We start from the raw sequence: 16228 nt of genomic DNA, 5'->3' as shown, positions 1-16228 counted from the left end.
CACGGTTGATGATAATTCAATTATAAACTCTTGAGTCTTAAGGTAAAGATGAATCGGAGCCAAACTATCAAGAGCACAAATCTAGAGAACCGATCGATTTATGACCAACCGATTAAGTTTTCAGCTTAAATGGATGTTTGGATCTCCAGATTTGTGCTCTTGAAAATTGAAGGTTTAGCTTCGATTGATCTTCACCTTAATCCTTATCTGCTATTATTTTGCAAGTTTCCTGGTGAGATCTTCGAAAGATTCCTCTGTGCCCTATCAGTTGTCAGCTGGATTAAAGAAATCTGAAATCCTTCTATGTTCCATTCAAACCACTCGCGGAATTCGCTCAAAACTATCTCTAAGATTTTAAGAGATCATCGATAAGTTGCTCCTGCAAAACCAGTTAGAAAGTTTCTTCAAATATTATTCGATACCTAGTGCTGGTACCTAACATAATTTATGAAAGCATGTTTGACTTCGTCGTTTAAGGAATTGTGATGAAATCCTTGAGTAAATCTTTCAAATCTTGTAAAACTTGTCAGGTCTTTTCGATCTGGTTATAGTTGAGACAATGTGCAATAAACTCCTGTGAATATCTTTTTATTAATTTCCGACACTTATATACTGCTTCGCGACTAAAAATGGGTAAACCAACGTGCGAAGTTCGATTTTTGACCAACTTCGCCGCGTCGCGAGTCGCTTCGCTATAGAGCGCATCTATGCCCTCCGCCGTGTGCATTATGCGCACTATTGAGAATCGGGCTGCGACGCGGCGAAGTTGGTCAAAAATCGAACTTCGCACGTTGGTTCACCCATTTTTAGTCGCGAAGCAGTATAATTTACTTCAACAGGAGATTTTTTGAAAGCTGCGAAACTTACATTTTGCAAAAAATCTTCCAGCAGTGTTTTAAACAATTTGACAATTTCTAGAAGGCCAGCAAGCGGATGTGGAGTTTTTTGTTTGTTTGTTTTTTTTTTGTTTTGCCCAGAGTATTGTTAGGAAAAACAAAAAAAAAAGTTAGCGTCGTGCGCATTAGTTCCGTAGTACCTCGCATAAATGATACTTTATAGTTAACGGTGAAATTCTGGAGCTCGATTAGAAAAGGTCGTAAGTAACAAAAGTAAATAAATTCTGCTAATTTCACCATTAGGTAGATTTTACTCAGTTTAATATGCGATTAAAATATCATTTTGATATGATATTTCTTTAAAAATAAAATAAAAGTTAACACTTCGACGTAATGAACAAAAACTAGGAACAGTGCAAATTTGTTCATTCGTCCTATTGTGCATAAGGTCAAAGTAACAAAAACGCCTAATTCCGATAAAACGTGTATTCGACCTTTTTTTTTTTTTTAAGGCACTCCGTGCTCGTGGCCACTACTGTGCCGGAATCAGTTTATCTGTGTCTTCCTTACCGATACAGTTCTATTTTTAACTAATCTATATTTACATCTGCTTTCACTCTCTTCTGCTCTTTTGCTCTCACACCGAGCAGGTAGGAGAGTGCTCTGCTGTTGGTCCAATCGATTTCCATAAGCCATAGTCAATTGCTCTTGCGGTGGTTCGTTTTGCCGTGTTCCTGAGTCGTTTGAGGCTAGCTGCCTGCGAAGTGGGTCAGTTTGTCTCAGTCACCATCTGATACTGACGGAGGATGGATGTGTTCCCCTAAGCACGGTCCTCCGTGCGGCGTCTTCTGGTGGCTGGACGGGTTATTTTTTTGGAGGGGCTGGGAATTGAATCCATGACCTTCCGCTTATGAAGCGAAAGCGTTACCTCAAGGCTACGGACCCCCCTAATATTCGACCTTTTGTCACCAAACTTTTTTTAAATATCTAAACTTATTTTTAGAGAGCCGTTAGTCTCTTCTATTTTCTTATTTTATATTCCGAAAGCTTGCAGTATTTTTGTACAGTCATACCTCTATGAGTCGATATTGAAAGTACAATCGACTCAGTGATATTCTAAGGAAAGCTGTTTCTTTCGGTTTCTAATCCAGCGGCTACCAACGATGCATAACTTTTGATGTCTCCCAAAAGATCCTCCCTCGATGGATCCACAACTACTCCAGGGAGTTGGTGCACCAACTGGCAGACTTCGATGTATGGCATGCGAATTGGACATGGTAGCGTTCCAGAAAACGAACAGCAAACGTTTAACATGGCAAAAGCGTTGTGTTAACTGCAAATCAATCCGAGAAATTCACTATTATTGAGATAAGAATACAACGATGGCTGGTGGGTCGTATGTACTTCACTGACCATCAACCAGTCTGATCGTATTTTGACGTATGGACATTTTCAGATGTCAAACGTCTGAACGTGCCCGTTCGATGTGCAGCGGTGACTAGCGTTAGGTCGTATCGATTAGGTCGAATGAACCTCAAACAATCTCACATAGACGGAAAACTTTTTTATTTTCTTAAATAAAAAAATGAGTATATTTTTCTCATTTTGTTAAATGGTTCAATGGGAGGGATTTCGTGTTGTGTCTTGATACGTATATTATGTAATATTAAGCTTTTCGTTTTAAATAGGAATTGAATTTCGTTTGAAAAACTTCATGGTGAGTTATCTCAGATAGTCAAAAATGTCACATTCGACCTTTTCAAATCGAGCTCCAGAAGTAAACCTATTAGACCCACAGAGTCGAACTTTTATTTCTCGCGGAACATTACTAAAGGACCTATGTACAAATGAGAGATTCTCTCCTCTCTCGTTCTCTTTCGATTATAACAGTGGAATACTGAAGATTTTGGGAAGTTTTTCACTATAGATCGAAAGTCAATTTCCTTGACTAGCGTTTCATACAAAAAACGCAACAGAAGAGGTTAATGTGACTCAGTTATTAATGAAAGAGAAAGTAAACAAAGAGAGCCTCTCAATGTTAGATAGGTCCTTTAGTAATGTTCCGCGAGATTTGTTTTATAGTGCACAAAGCTAAAACAAAAGATGCACTGTTGCTTTGTTACTTGCTTCATATTGATGTTAGGTTACAATATGATTCATTTTGAGGCCGAAAGTTTTTAAGAATGGACTCGGGAAAAATGTGACACTTTGTTTTGGGTGTAACTTTTTATCACGTGGCTAATAATAAATAAAATTTTGGGTAATACTAGCTTAGAGTGTTATGTTTATGTATATGCAAAATTTTATCGCGATTAACTCAGTTTTGAAGATTTATTTTTAGGATTCCAAATAGCAATGCAATAACTCATGTTTGAACTTGATGGAGCTCGCTCCAAGATTCCTAGATTATTGTTATTATAATTAACTTCATTCATGAGACTTTCACCCCGTGGCTGGTTCGTCATTCATAGATTTATGTTACTTGTAGGATAGAAGCACCGATTTTGACCATATCACAATGTCGTCGCCGTTTCACACAGTAAACTAGCATGAAACATTTCGTGTTCAGTAGACTACATTCGAAAGATTTACTCGTCCAAATTTGATTTGATTGAGCGATTCAGGAATCGAAGGTGAAAAAAGGCTGGAATTGTTTCTGGTGGCCTAACAAGATTTTCAATGTGAAAACAAGTTGCTGCCCAGTTCCCATATTTTCATACATAATATGGATAGGAAGCTTTTAAAATTTGACGTATTTGTGGTACACACAGGGATTCCCATATTCTTCCAAAAATATTTTCTCTTAGGCTGATCAAAACTAGTGTTTTCCCCTAGTGCTTTCTGTAAGACATATCAGTCTTATTTCCGTTTTCCATTTCAGGTTTCAAGGCCATCAAATTATTGCATATGCATAAAACATTTTAAAAATCCACCTCTAATAACTATTTTCTGCTTTCTTTTGCCAGTCCCCCTCATGATGGCCTACGTAACGCGATACATCTATGGTACGGATAAGCTACGACCAAATGCATTCGAAGTGCGGGGCCTCAATGGTACCACAACCGGAATAATTCACTGTGACGACCTGGCCATCCTTAGTCAGTGGCTGAAATACATCACCGATAACATTGTCGGACTGACCAATCTGCAGGTATAGAATCGGACAATGTGATAATCACCATTGGGATGGGAATATTTTTTCGTTGACAATGATTTTCCTATGCTTACAGCTGTTTTCAGAATAATAGTAATGAAAGCCTATTTTAATACAAAATCTTTAAATGTGGCATGTTGTACCTTTGTTCCCGTTTGAGTAATCGACATGAAATTTTGATAAAAAAAAAGTCCAAACATGCTCAAGTTCATTATCAAAAAAGTAAATATATTTTTGTTTCTAAAATGTTTGGTCAGCACAGCATTCATTTTGTTAAATAAAATGTCGTGTTTTTTCTAGCTTAGACGGAAATTGTTCAAACGATGAGTTAAGAAACATTTTAAAACATAAAAAAGCCAGAAATCAAATAAATTATCAAAGGTTTTTTTTTTGTTGTTTACAAGGGGGAAATCTGCAAGCAGATCCCCTGAGAAGGTAACTCAGGGAATGCGGGTATGAGGCACCAACGACGACCCGCTAAAACCAGCCTATGCACTGTGCTTGAGCAATTCTAAAAGAATGTGGTGAACAGTGCACCGACATTACCCTTGGCCTCAGACCCTTATCTCCCCGCAACCACCTTACGGTATTTCTTCGGGGAGGGGCCTGTGCATATAGCACAACACGTGTAGCAGAAGTAGCCTAGGCTAACTGCTTCTCCTAGCCGACTTAAACGATGTTACAAGGGACCAGCCTCTGCGTTTGCTGGCAATTACAGCAGAGCTGTTAGACATCATCCTCGAAAGCGCCGCTATAGCTGTAGATGCTCTTTTATAGGCATATTCAACGTGGCTAGCGAAGCTGAGCTTGTCATCGATCATTACCCCAAGATGCCTAAGGGATCGCTTGGACTCTATGGGGCAATCACCTACCGAGATAAGCGCCCGTTCCTCGGACTTGCGGTTGTTGACCACCCCCACCTCAGTCTTGTGACGGGCCAGTCCTAGTTTTCTAGACTTCATCCATTCCTCAACTATGCGCTGCTGTCAACTCTACTTCTCCATCGATTCACCATAGACCACTAGGGTGATATCGTCGGCGAAGCCAACTATCTTAACACCCGTCGGAAGGGGCAGCCTCAGTACGTCATCGTACATCGCATTCCATAACAGCGGGCCCAGGATTGAACCTTGAGGTACTCCCGCAATAATTCGAACGCTTTTCTGCCCCTCCTTTGTGTCATACAGTAGAATCCTACCATCAAAATAGCTTTCTAGAAGCTTACACAACTGCACCGGTACCTTGAGGCGATGAAGCGCATGTGCTATTGCTTCCCAGCTTGCGCTGTTGAACGCATTCTTCACATCCAGAGTTACAACCGCGCAGTAACGGATGCCACTACTTTTATGCTCGATTGCTACCTCAGCTGTCTGAACGACCGACTGGATGGCGTCCAGAGTAAATTTACCTGTTCTGAATCCAAACTGGTTGTTGGACAGGCCGTCCGCACTCTCCGTATACGGTACTAGTCTGTTGAGAATCAACCTCTCCAATAACTTGCCCGTCGTATCTAGTAGAAAGATAGGTCTATACGCCGACGGGTCACCTGGTGGTTTCCCCGCCTTTGGTAGTAACACCAATTTCTGTCGCTTCCATACATCCGGGAAGATTCCTTGATCAATGCAGCGCTGCATCGTGGATCTGAACATGTCTGGATTCCCTTTCACTGCCGCTTTTAAGGCAACATTCGGGATACCATCAGGTCCCGGTGCCTTGTTTGACGCGAATGATTTCACGACTTCTGCCAGCTCTTCGTTCGTCACTCTCGCCACTTCTTCTCCTTCATCTACCGCATACGGCGATGGGGGCCATGGGCTTATGGGATGGTGCGGGAAGAGTACATCGATTATCGATCGCAGCAACTCGGGCGACTTCTCTTGGGGCGCTATGGATCAATGCACGAGTTCACTAATTTGACGTTTGAGCGGTGCCGAATTCATTCGTTGCCATGGTCACGTAAATAACAAGGCACCGCTCAAACGTCAGATAGTGAACTCGTGTATCGGTCCATGGACCAATGCATGAGTTCATTATGTGACGTTTGAGCGGTGCCGTGTTATTTATGTGACCATGGTGACCAATGAATTCGGCACCGCTCAAACGTCAAATTAGTGAACTCGTGCATTGGTCCATGGACCTTTGCACGAGTTCACTAATTTGACGTTTGAGCGGTGCCATGGATCAATGCACGAGTTCATTATTTTGACGTTTGAGCGGTGCCGAATTCACTCGTTGCCATGACCACGTAAATATCACGGCACCGCTCAAACGTCAGATAGTGAACTCGTGCATCGGTCCATATTCACTAGTTACCATGGTCACGTAGATAACACGGCACCGCTCAAACGTCAACGAGTGAACTCGTGCATCGGTCCATGGCACCTTTGGTCTTAGCCATTACCACTCTGTAGGCGTCACCCCATGGACTAGAATTGGCACTCTCGCATAGACTATCAAAGCATGCCCGTTTTCGACTCTTGATTTCCTTTTTGGGAGCCATTTTTGCCTCTCTGAATGCTGCACCGCGTTCCCCTCTTTGTGCTTCTGTGGTGACCGATATCATCTGGTGTTCCACTTTTTAACAAGCGTTTTATAATTATTTCGAGCTTATTTGTAGCTCTCTGTTAAAGTTTCATGCCGACTACTCACAAGGAATCAAATTTTCAGCATGTCAAAGCTTTTTGTATGAAAATCGTTTTCCATTACTATTGTTCTGAACACCACAGTATAACAATGTTTTCTATCTATATCAATAACAGATGAAACTGTACAACCGCAACTTTCCCGTCGGCGAACGGATTGAGTACATGGGATGGGTGAACGAAGGTGTCATCAGCAATCACATCTCGTGGCAGAGCTACAAACCGCGCTTCCTGGTCCTGAAGGGCACCGAGGTGATGCTTTTCGATTCGCCTCCGCTGAATGTGGCCGGTCTGCAGAAGGCAACCGTGGCGTACAAAGTGTACCAAACGATGTTCCGGGTGGTGAAGGAGTCCGAGACGGTGGATTCCAGACAGCATTGTTTCCTGCTGCAGAGCTCAGGACACGAACCACGGTATCTAAGTGTGGAAACGCGGCAAGAACTTCTACGAATTGAAAACAGCTGGAATGCTGCCATCGTTACTAGTGTAATTAAATTAGGAGTATGTTTGTGTGAGCGCGAGTATAGGGCTAATTAAGACTGATACCGGATTTTGATTATTGCAGCGTAAAACATTCGCAGTTTCTCACCACGGCAAGCCAGGTGGACTGACCTTGGACTGGCAAGCCGGATTCTCACTAACCGAAGGCGCTGATGCCAACGAAATATGGCAGTATAAGTTCTCTCAACTGAGGGGATCAAGCGACGATGGCAAATCCAAACTGAAACTACACTTCCAGGACCATGAAACGCGTTCCATCGAGACCAAGGTATGTAGGCGTAGAATTCGAACAGATAGCTGTTTTCTTCTATCAGCTTGAATAATTGGAAATTCGATTGGAATGTAGGAGATGTGTGTTACACATCAACTCGTAATATAGTATCTATTAGGGTGTCCCAAAATAGCACTTTGTAAGAAAACTTGAGGGTTCAACCTCCAAACCTAAGAATATCACAAACCAACTTTTGTATGGTGTAAGCTCTGAAAAATGACGTTTAGAGATTACCCCGTTGAAATTTTGGTGATCAATATCAAAAACATATTTACAGTACCTACCTTGTACCTTGGTGGCAACAGCGTAGCGTCACGCTATTGCCGCACGCTATGTCTAAACCAGCAGATTATGAAGATCGAATGCAGCTTGGATTTTTTCCCGCTAGATATCAGTATTTGGTCTATAATTTCATAATCGGATGGTTACAAAATATTCTATCGATGAATTTTTTCCCATACATTTTGTATGGGCTGAAATGTGTAGGAAAACGTGATTTTCATTGATTTTCATAGTTAGTTAGTTAGTTAGTTAGTTCATAGTTATCATTAGAAACCCTAACCTTCTAGTTTTTCACTTCCTTAAGATACAGAATCTCGAGTTATGGAAAATTATAGAAAATTTGTTACTAGTGCCACCTAGCGAATAAATTCCCAATTAGATTTATTACTACCAGTTAGCCCTTGATCTGCTTTACTTCTTTGCCGGAGATACCAACCTTCTAGCTTATCAGGGTACCCCAAGATAATACGGAATAACTCCGGAACCTTTTGGACCATACTTCCAATACTTCTGGACCATAAACTAGAAGAGTTTTTCGAGAAGTTCTGAAAAAAAATCAGTAGAGAAACAAAAAAGTTATGCACATCTTAGTGTGTTTTCAGCAAGTGAAAAGTATATTGGCTCACAGTGTGCCAGAAACCGTTATTAACGCAAAAAAAATGTCCAAAGCCTTATATATAAGCTCTTATTCAAACTTCATAGAAATAATGGCAAATATACAAATTATTGTAACTTTTGATTTTCTCGAAGAGATAATCTCAAATTTTCAGAGAAGATGCTTAGATATCATATGTTTTGAATGCTTGATGCAAAGCTGATGGTTATTTGGCTAGCTTACAAATTAATAATGATGCACTGGTGGGGAAGATTGTGAAGTATGTAAAAATTCCTTCCAAAACAGCTCAAAACCTTCAAATCACGATAACTGTCGATTAACTCGTTAAAGTATTTTCAAATTCACGGAGAAGATGCTTGAATACTATATCATTCAAATGGTAGGTGCCAAATTCATGGACATTTTTTTTTGCGTTAATAACGGTTTCTGGCACACCGTGGGCTGGATGAAGGTTAATCGGTCTTATTTATTCCGAGATTCGGTAAACGATTGCCGAAATCTAGGTTAAGTTTTTACCGAGCTGTTCGGATTCGATTTCCGAATTTAAATGTAATGAAAACATTTTATATTTTGACATATTTTACAACAAAAGTCACCCTCGTACTGTTATCATAAGTAATTATGGAAATAATTACACCAACTAAGAAGCTAAAAAAAACCCATACAGCAAATTATAAACCCATCTTTAAAAATAATTTAATTTCTAAGGCTGATTTTCTACGGTTTATGGAAACATATGTTGGAATTGGATCATATTTGATTTAATAGTCAGCAAAAAAAAAATCTGGGTAATAATGTGTACGGCAAAGTTTTTGCTCCAATTTCCAATCTTTTCATAGGTAAATAATTATACTAACGTCGATCTAAAATTGAGATATACTGTAAATGTTGGAGTTTTTAAATATTAAGCTAAACATAATTTCTGAGAGTTCCCCTCGTACACAAGTTTCTACGAAACATTATTATTATAAAATCGAATATTATGAGGTTGAGTCAAATGTCTTTGACAAAGTGCAATTTTGGGGACACCCTAACATCTATGCTGGTAATAAGACATCGAAAAAAAAGTTTATTCTCTTCCTTTGCGCTCTATGCTTACTTTTCGTATATCCACGCCTGATCAAAAAGCTATCTATTTTCTTCAACCCTTGCTTTCAATTTACGATTCCTATTCTGTCTTTTCGTTTCGTTTTTTCTCTACCATAAACTTTTTCAATTATATTTTTCTATTTACTTTTTTCTCACTTTTAGGAGCTCGAATGTCAAGTTCTACAAAGTTTGCTATTTTGTATGCATGCGTTTTTAACGGCTAAAGTTGCTTCGGTTGATCCGGCCTTTTTGAGTTCGATTCAGCAGGCTTGAATTTGCGCTGAAGCTGCCGCAGATCGAGGTGCCGATGAGTGTGATGACGATGATGACGCGGGCAGCGTGCTTCAGATTACAATTGTAGAATTGTAAGCAATTTAGTAGATTTAATGCAATTACGGGGAGGGAGTCATGGTCGGAGGAAAGGGTTAACCTGAACTATACAGAAACAAACAATCAAAAGCATGATGGCACAGTCCAGTTCAATTAGGATTCCAAAATTAGCGATAGGTTCATTCGCAAAGGTTACCCAGTCACAATGAGAGCGACGCATAGGCGATATTGAGTCGCGTTTTCCAGAATTGATACATATTTAAGCGACTAGAACTAAAATTGACTGATTTTCACACAAGTATTCGCTTTAGTTTCTATGAATGGAACGAAGTACTTCGTAAGTCTAGTTTTACTTAGTATTTAGATAAAATCAAGGCAAAAAAGATTAGTGAATCGGGGCCAACTAATGGCGACCTTATAATATCTTATGTTTTTCAGTTGAATGGTGCTAACTAAGAAAAGCAAGCAAAAAATCTCGTTAGGAATTCATGGAAAATAAAAAAATACCTTCATGTTATTTCTTCCACGGTTGAGTTTTACTTGGTGTAAAGCAAAGCAACATCAACCGTACAGGCATTCAGTGACGTTAATAACGGGAGCAGTGTAATTGAAAACCAAATAAATTTGAATATAAATTACCGGTTCCCAAGACACGCAAGGCCCAAATAAGATTTAAACAGTACCGAAATGCGTGTAGGAATGGTGAATACGTAAATTTACACGCACCACAAGGTTGATTGATCAAAACATTGTGCTAACCAAAGCAATTAGAGCGATAAGAGAAAAGTAGTTTGCGTAAGTTAGGAATACCAAGCTTTTTTGGTAATAAAGAATGAGAATAAAAAGTAATGGAAAAACTGTGTGTAATAAATAGCAAACTGTGAATTTGAGGCATACCGAAAAAGAATTATGTTTCTAATGGATATCAAGCAGAACTGATTGATTGGTTTGGGATGTGGAACTTAGAACATTTTTGCAGGCCCGTGCAAAAGAAGCTTCAAGTTACGATTTCCTTTGCTTTTCTTTTTATTCTCTTTTTTTTCTCTTCTCCAACTTGCAGAAATTATCCCATGTTCTTAAATTGTTTTAAATCACTAAAATCAAGCCTTTGATGAAGGGCATTTCGACAAACGGAAAGAAAATCTAAAAAAAATCAATAGGAACACATCGAGATACGAAGATATTGAGTTAGGCAGGATATCAAAATATAATGAAAGAAATTGTATGCTGAATAAAGGGATCGCTAAAATCATCGCCATAGGGAGATCTTCTTCTCTTCATTCCATTAATAACTGATGCAAACACCGTTCATTTTATAACCTTGAATAATGTTTGATATGTTGTTTTAGTGGTAATATTCCACCAGGAAATAAATTTAAATTTAAATTAATTTTCTCTGTGAACTGTAGTAAATTTGAAGTGATCTGAAAGAGATTTGATAATGAATATGATTATAAACATTATAAAAACACTTCACTGATGGTAATGAACCGCTGATTTGATTTTGACAAGATTCTCTTCAATCTTTTCAAGAAATTCTCAAGAATTATATCCATTAAAATATTCAATCGCTGTTTTTTTTAGTGAAATTGACGTAAATATTTCTCTGAGTGAGTATGAAATAGATTTAAAGACATTGAAATTGAATTCCAGATGACTGCCATTTCCTGGCAATTTGATGACATATTTCAGCGAAATATTTCAACCAAATCGCCATACAAAAACCGAGTGTTCGGAATATGAGTCTGTTCGGAATTTGAGACAAAACGGTAATTCGCAATTTTTGTGTTGGCGAATAAAAGCTATTTTAAAATTTTCAAGGTATATTTTTTCTACCGCATTATTTACACAAACTTCAATTAGGACTTAATTTATTCTTAATTTAAACTGCAACTGATTGAAACATGAGAGATTGATCGTTGACTTTTCAGTTCATTTTGATGGTTAAAATAAGTACATGAAAATAAACTGAAATTTATAACATTTTTTTGCTATGTAGAGGTTTCTTGAGCACGAAAAAGAAACTCTTAGGCCAAAGCCGTTCAAAACTCACTTTTTTAATACAGTCATCTCTCCCTTACTCGATATTGAAGGGACCATCGAGTTAACGAGGTATCGAGTTATAGAACACAAATCCAGTGCAACTGCGATCCAAGGGACCATCGAGTTAGCCATGAAAACCAACTTTTACTATGGTTCTCTAACTCGATATCAAGATACGGAATATCGAGTAAGGGAGAGTTAACTGTAACTTCAGTTCTGTGGATTTCGAAACTATTGAATGGTTCTTCCCTCTAAAAAAATCATTCAAATCACTAATAATTTCTTCACTTTGCAAAATTTCTAGCGTTCAACTTTAATTGATATTGTGTGGAAGAAGCATCATATGGACTTATGCACGAGTTCACTATTTGACGTTTTAGTGGTGCCGTGTTATTTACGTGACCACGGCTAGTAGGCTGACCATACGTACCGTATTTAACGGGACAGTACCGTTTTCATCCCCTCGACGGGCTGTCCCGTCATTTTATGGAAAATGCTCGAATTGTCCCGTATTTTAGGAAATGGAGAATTGGCACATAATTTTCAACACCAGTAAAACAATAAAAATAACAACATAACAAACAGTTTTTAGAAATATTTCAGAGTTTATTGTCTTACTCATCTATTTTCTAAGCAATTATTAGTTTCTTAAACAGAGTTAAACTTGATCCGTACATGCTTCTGCTTAACTTTTTACGTTTCTTTACTTATATTTATGCCAAATTTTGGTGGATTTCCAAAATACGAATCTTCATAAGATAATTATTCTATAATACCTAAAATGAAAAAGAACAACGATGTGTTTACTTGTGATACGCAAATGATCAGAATAACTGTTTAAAAAGTGGATATTTCAATAAAGTAATGAAATATAAGAAAAAAATACGTTTGAATTGGAAAAATTGAAAAGTGTGACGATTTTTTTTAGGATATTCTAAAAAAAAACGCTGCTTTTCGGAAATCAAAGAATGCGCTTCAAGGTTCTTAAGTGATTTTTATTGAATCATACAGACATGTAGCTTGGGATTCTGCTGGTTCTGCTACTTCCCTCGAATTGCGGTTTCCCGAATGTCGTTCTCCCAACGCCAGTTCTCAGAATGCAAGTTCCCCAAAAACCCCGTTTCCCCGAATAGCTCAGTTCTCCGAAAAGTTCTAACACTCATAATTGTCATAACCTTTCGCATTTCAAGGTGGTGAACAATATGTATTTTTGGCAATATGTATTTAGTCGAGAATGATCAAATATCTCCATTTTTGGTAGCTCATCGATCTCTCTAACTCAACACTATCCCACTACCCGAGCAGAAGCAAAGTTCTGGCCATTAAATCGAAGATCTGAAAATAATATCAAAATTTTATTCCTGGAACTTCTGAGCCATAGCTAAATTTGATGTTGGATGATCTAAGGAATAGCTCGCTGATATTGGTGAAATCTTATAAAAGCTAAATATGATATGCTAATAGTATTCCAGGAGTAAATTTTAGATATTATTTTCGGATCTTTTATCTCTTATACTTTTCAAGTTAACATCACTTTTGTATGTCCGTATCAAAATTTGGTATTTCTTAGCTTTTTTCGTAAAGACTATTATTGCATTTTTTTTAGCTGCATTGCTTTACAAGGGAACGGGTCATTCGGGGAAATGGCTTCAGAGAAACGGGCCATTCGGGGAAAAGTAGCATAATCGCATAATCTATGTCTTTTAAAATTGTCCTGTTTTTGTTTTTTATTTGTCCCGTTTTTATCTGGTTGGCTTATGGTCAGCCTACAACTAGTGACTTCGGCACCGCTCAAACGTCAAATTAGCGAACTCGTGCATTGGTCCATTTTTTTGTAACGCCCTTGAAGATTTTTATATGGTACACTTATTTTACATTTTTTTTTAATTGGTACTGAAAGTTTCTCTAAGTCTTTGGAATTCATGTATACACAGAAATTGTTGTCAATGTATAAATAAAAAAAATGTTTTTCTTTTTTCAATCCGATTTGAAATCGGTAAGAAGAGCCTTACAATGTTTCGCGGCCTGCACCGTATTTTTAAATTAGCAAACTGCCCGCATATAGAATCACTGGATTAGACTACTGCTGCCATGAGTAATACGCACCCTAGCTAAACATCGCAACAAAATGGAAGAATTTGTTGAAAAATATTTGCAAAAGCATATTGAGAAACCACTGAGGTAAATACAGGGTAAATGATGATTTTTTTTAAAATATTGTAGGTTTAGATTTCGAAAGAGATTCTGACAAACAAATATAAATAAAAGTTTTCTTAAATTACCCTTATAACAAATAACTGATTTAATTGAAAATTTAATTCGAATTTATTGTTATAACTAAGATTACGTTGAGGAAAATATTGAAGATGGTGAAAATAACCTTCTAGTATATATTCTGAGCCGAAAGGGCGAAACTACGGAGGGTGCCGCTGAGAACCCACTAGAATCCATAGGAAATTCTGAGAGATTTTGGAATTATATATAAAAAAAATCTGAGTTGTAAGTATAGGAGATGGGTAGTGGATGTCTGTTTAAACAGCTCTTGATATCGAGGCTATCACAGTGTGACTGTGGTGCGTTAAGGTGATTATAAAACGAAGCCAAACTTTGCATTTTCAAGTGCACAAGACTGGAGAATCTGACAACAGTTCGCATTGAAAATCAATCAAACTACTTGATTGCTGGTGGTTACCAAAGGGATAAATTTTCAACGTGGAGCGCTGTTTGGTTCTCAAGTCTTGAAATTTGCTCTTGAAATTTTGAGGTGTGGCTTCGTTCTATAATCACCTTAAATTAACGTTGTTTTTTTGTTAAGCAAAACTTTCGCTTGAACTACGGGTTCAATAAGGTGCAAGCAGATTTACTTCAACAGAAGAAATCTGGTGAGCCTTCCAAAATATAATTTGGATTTCCACTTTGCTTGCTAGAAGCTTTAATGTTGCGTAAATCTCTCGTAACCCTCAGTAACAGCCCAAACCTCCTTTTTTTCCTTTTCTTTTCTTTTCCATCCACCCACCTTTTCCTACTTTCGAACAGGTAAAAGATGGTAAATGATTTAACATGCTGTTTTTTTCTGGCGAGCCACAAATCTCCCATTGGAAGGAGAACGTGTCCCTTGAGCCGATTTTCTGAAACCTGATATAACAGTTTGACGTTATAGTTCCGCGATTTGCTCGTGTAATTATCATTATTTTATTGTTGCAATTCAAGTATTCTAGTATCAAATTCAAGTACCGTAAAACGGGGTAACTTTGATAGTTTTTTCGAAGAAAACTTGAATATTTATGCATGCTGTTTTAAAGAATTATAATTTATATTTTTAAAACAAGTACTGGCATCCTACCTATCGATTGCTGTTGATAGATTGCCAAAAGATTTATTTTGAATGGATATATAATGTTTCATATAATCGAAAGTCGGTTTTCTGTTTTGGGGTAACTTTGATAATGGAGTATGCATCGAACAAAATTGAATGAATTACGAACATTTGTAGGGCATTGCATACCTATAGGCGTTTAACGTTATATGGAAATTTCTGACTTAGATTACAAAAATGGTCCCAGTTTGTGAAAATGCTTTTCGCTAAGAGATTTGAGACCGTATTCAAGTTCTATGATAACTAGGCTGCCAAATATAAGTGGCCAACTATTCAAAAGTACATCAAATAGTGATCGTAGAACAGATTGTTTGTAAGCGTTTCATAAATGCTAAAATTGTGTCAATTTTTAATTTTCGTGTAAAAAGCCTCAAATGGTCTCGATTCAAATGAAAACAGCTTTAATATGGAGTGTCATACTAATATTCTTCAGTTTTGCATTCGTTTTGCTTAACCGATTAACAGAAATTATGATATTTCGTTTAGTATGTGGTGGGTTACGCACTATCAAAGTTACCCGCATTAACCTTTCGGTCGTCGCGCGAATTTTTGTAACGCGAGTAGTCGCGCGTTGTACTTTGTACAACACACTTGGTTTTGCGAATATCCCAGGAGTCTGACCACTTAGAAAGATGACGTCTTCGGCAAAGTTGTTCAGTAGCTCAAGGACTATCATTATTTTAGCCAAGAAATTCGGGATTTTGCCACTAGGCGGCGCTAGTGAGCTAAAACTTTTGTATCGTAGATCTCAGGATCCTGACCACTTAGAAAGATGGCGTCTTCGGCAAAGTTGCTCGGTAACTTATGGACTATCATTGTTAGAGCTAGTTGATTCAAAATTTTGCCGTCAGGCGGCACTAGTGAGCATAAAACATTTGTTTCGCAAATATCTCAGGAGCCTGATCACTTAGAAAGATGTCGTCTTCGGCAGAGTTGTTCAGTAGTTCAAATTATTTCTTTGTTTAATCTTTAGAGTTCGAGATTTTTGTAAAATAATGGTAGTTCCTGAGCTTCTGAACAACTTTGCTGAAGGTACCTGTCTAAAAATTCAAGATCCTGCAGAAACCGCAAAACAAAAATTTTATTCT

At 37.9% G+C, this 16228-nt stretch overlaps 1 protein-coding gene across 1 annotated transcript in view; it reads left to right on the top strand.

Annotated features, from left to right (window-relative positions):
• Positions 1-10578, top strand: part of LOC5564412 (gamma-1-syntrophin) — a 183472-nt gene extending 172894 nt beyond the window's left edge. Inside the window, exons 7-10 of the mRNA XM_021842528.1 lie at positions 3803-3987; positions 6750-7133; positions 7198-7401; positions 9554-10578. Coding sequence (XP_021698220.1) covers positions 3803-3987; positions 6750-7133; positions 7198-7401; positions 9554-9664 — 884 coding nt within the window. The 3' untranslated portion in view covers positions 9665-10578. The remainder of the gene's footprint in view (positions 1-3802; positions 3988-6749; positions 7134-7197; positions 7402-9553) is intronic.
• Positions 10579-16228: the final 5650 nt, after the last annotated feature.

Source organism: Aedes aegypti, chromosome 2, assembly GCF_002204515.2.
Source record: "Aedes aegypti strain LVP_AGWG chromosome 2, AaegL5.0 Primary Assembly, whole genome shotgun sequence".
Classification (NCBI taxonomy): Eukaryota; Metazoa; Arthropoda; class Insecta; order Diptera; family Culicidae; genus Aedes; species Aedes aegypti.
The sequence above is the reverse complement of the archived record's forward strand: the minus strand, read 5'-3'. Positions and strand labels throughout refer to the sequence as shown.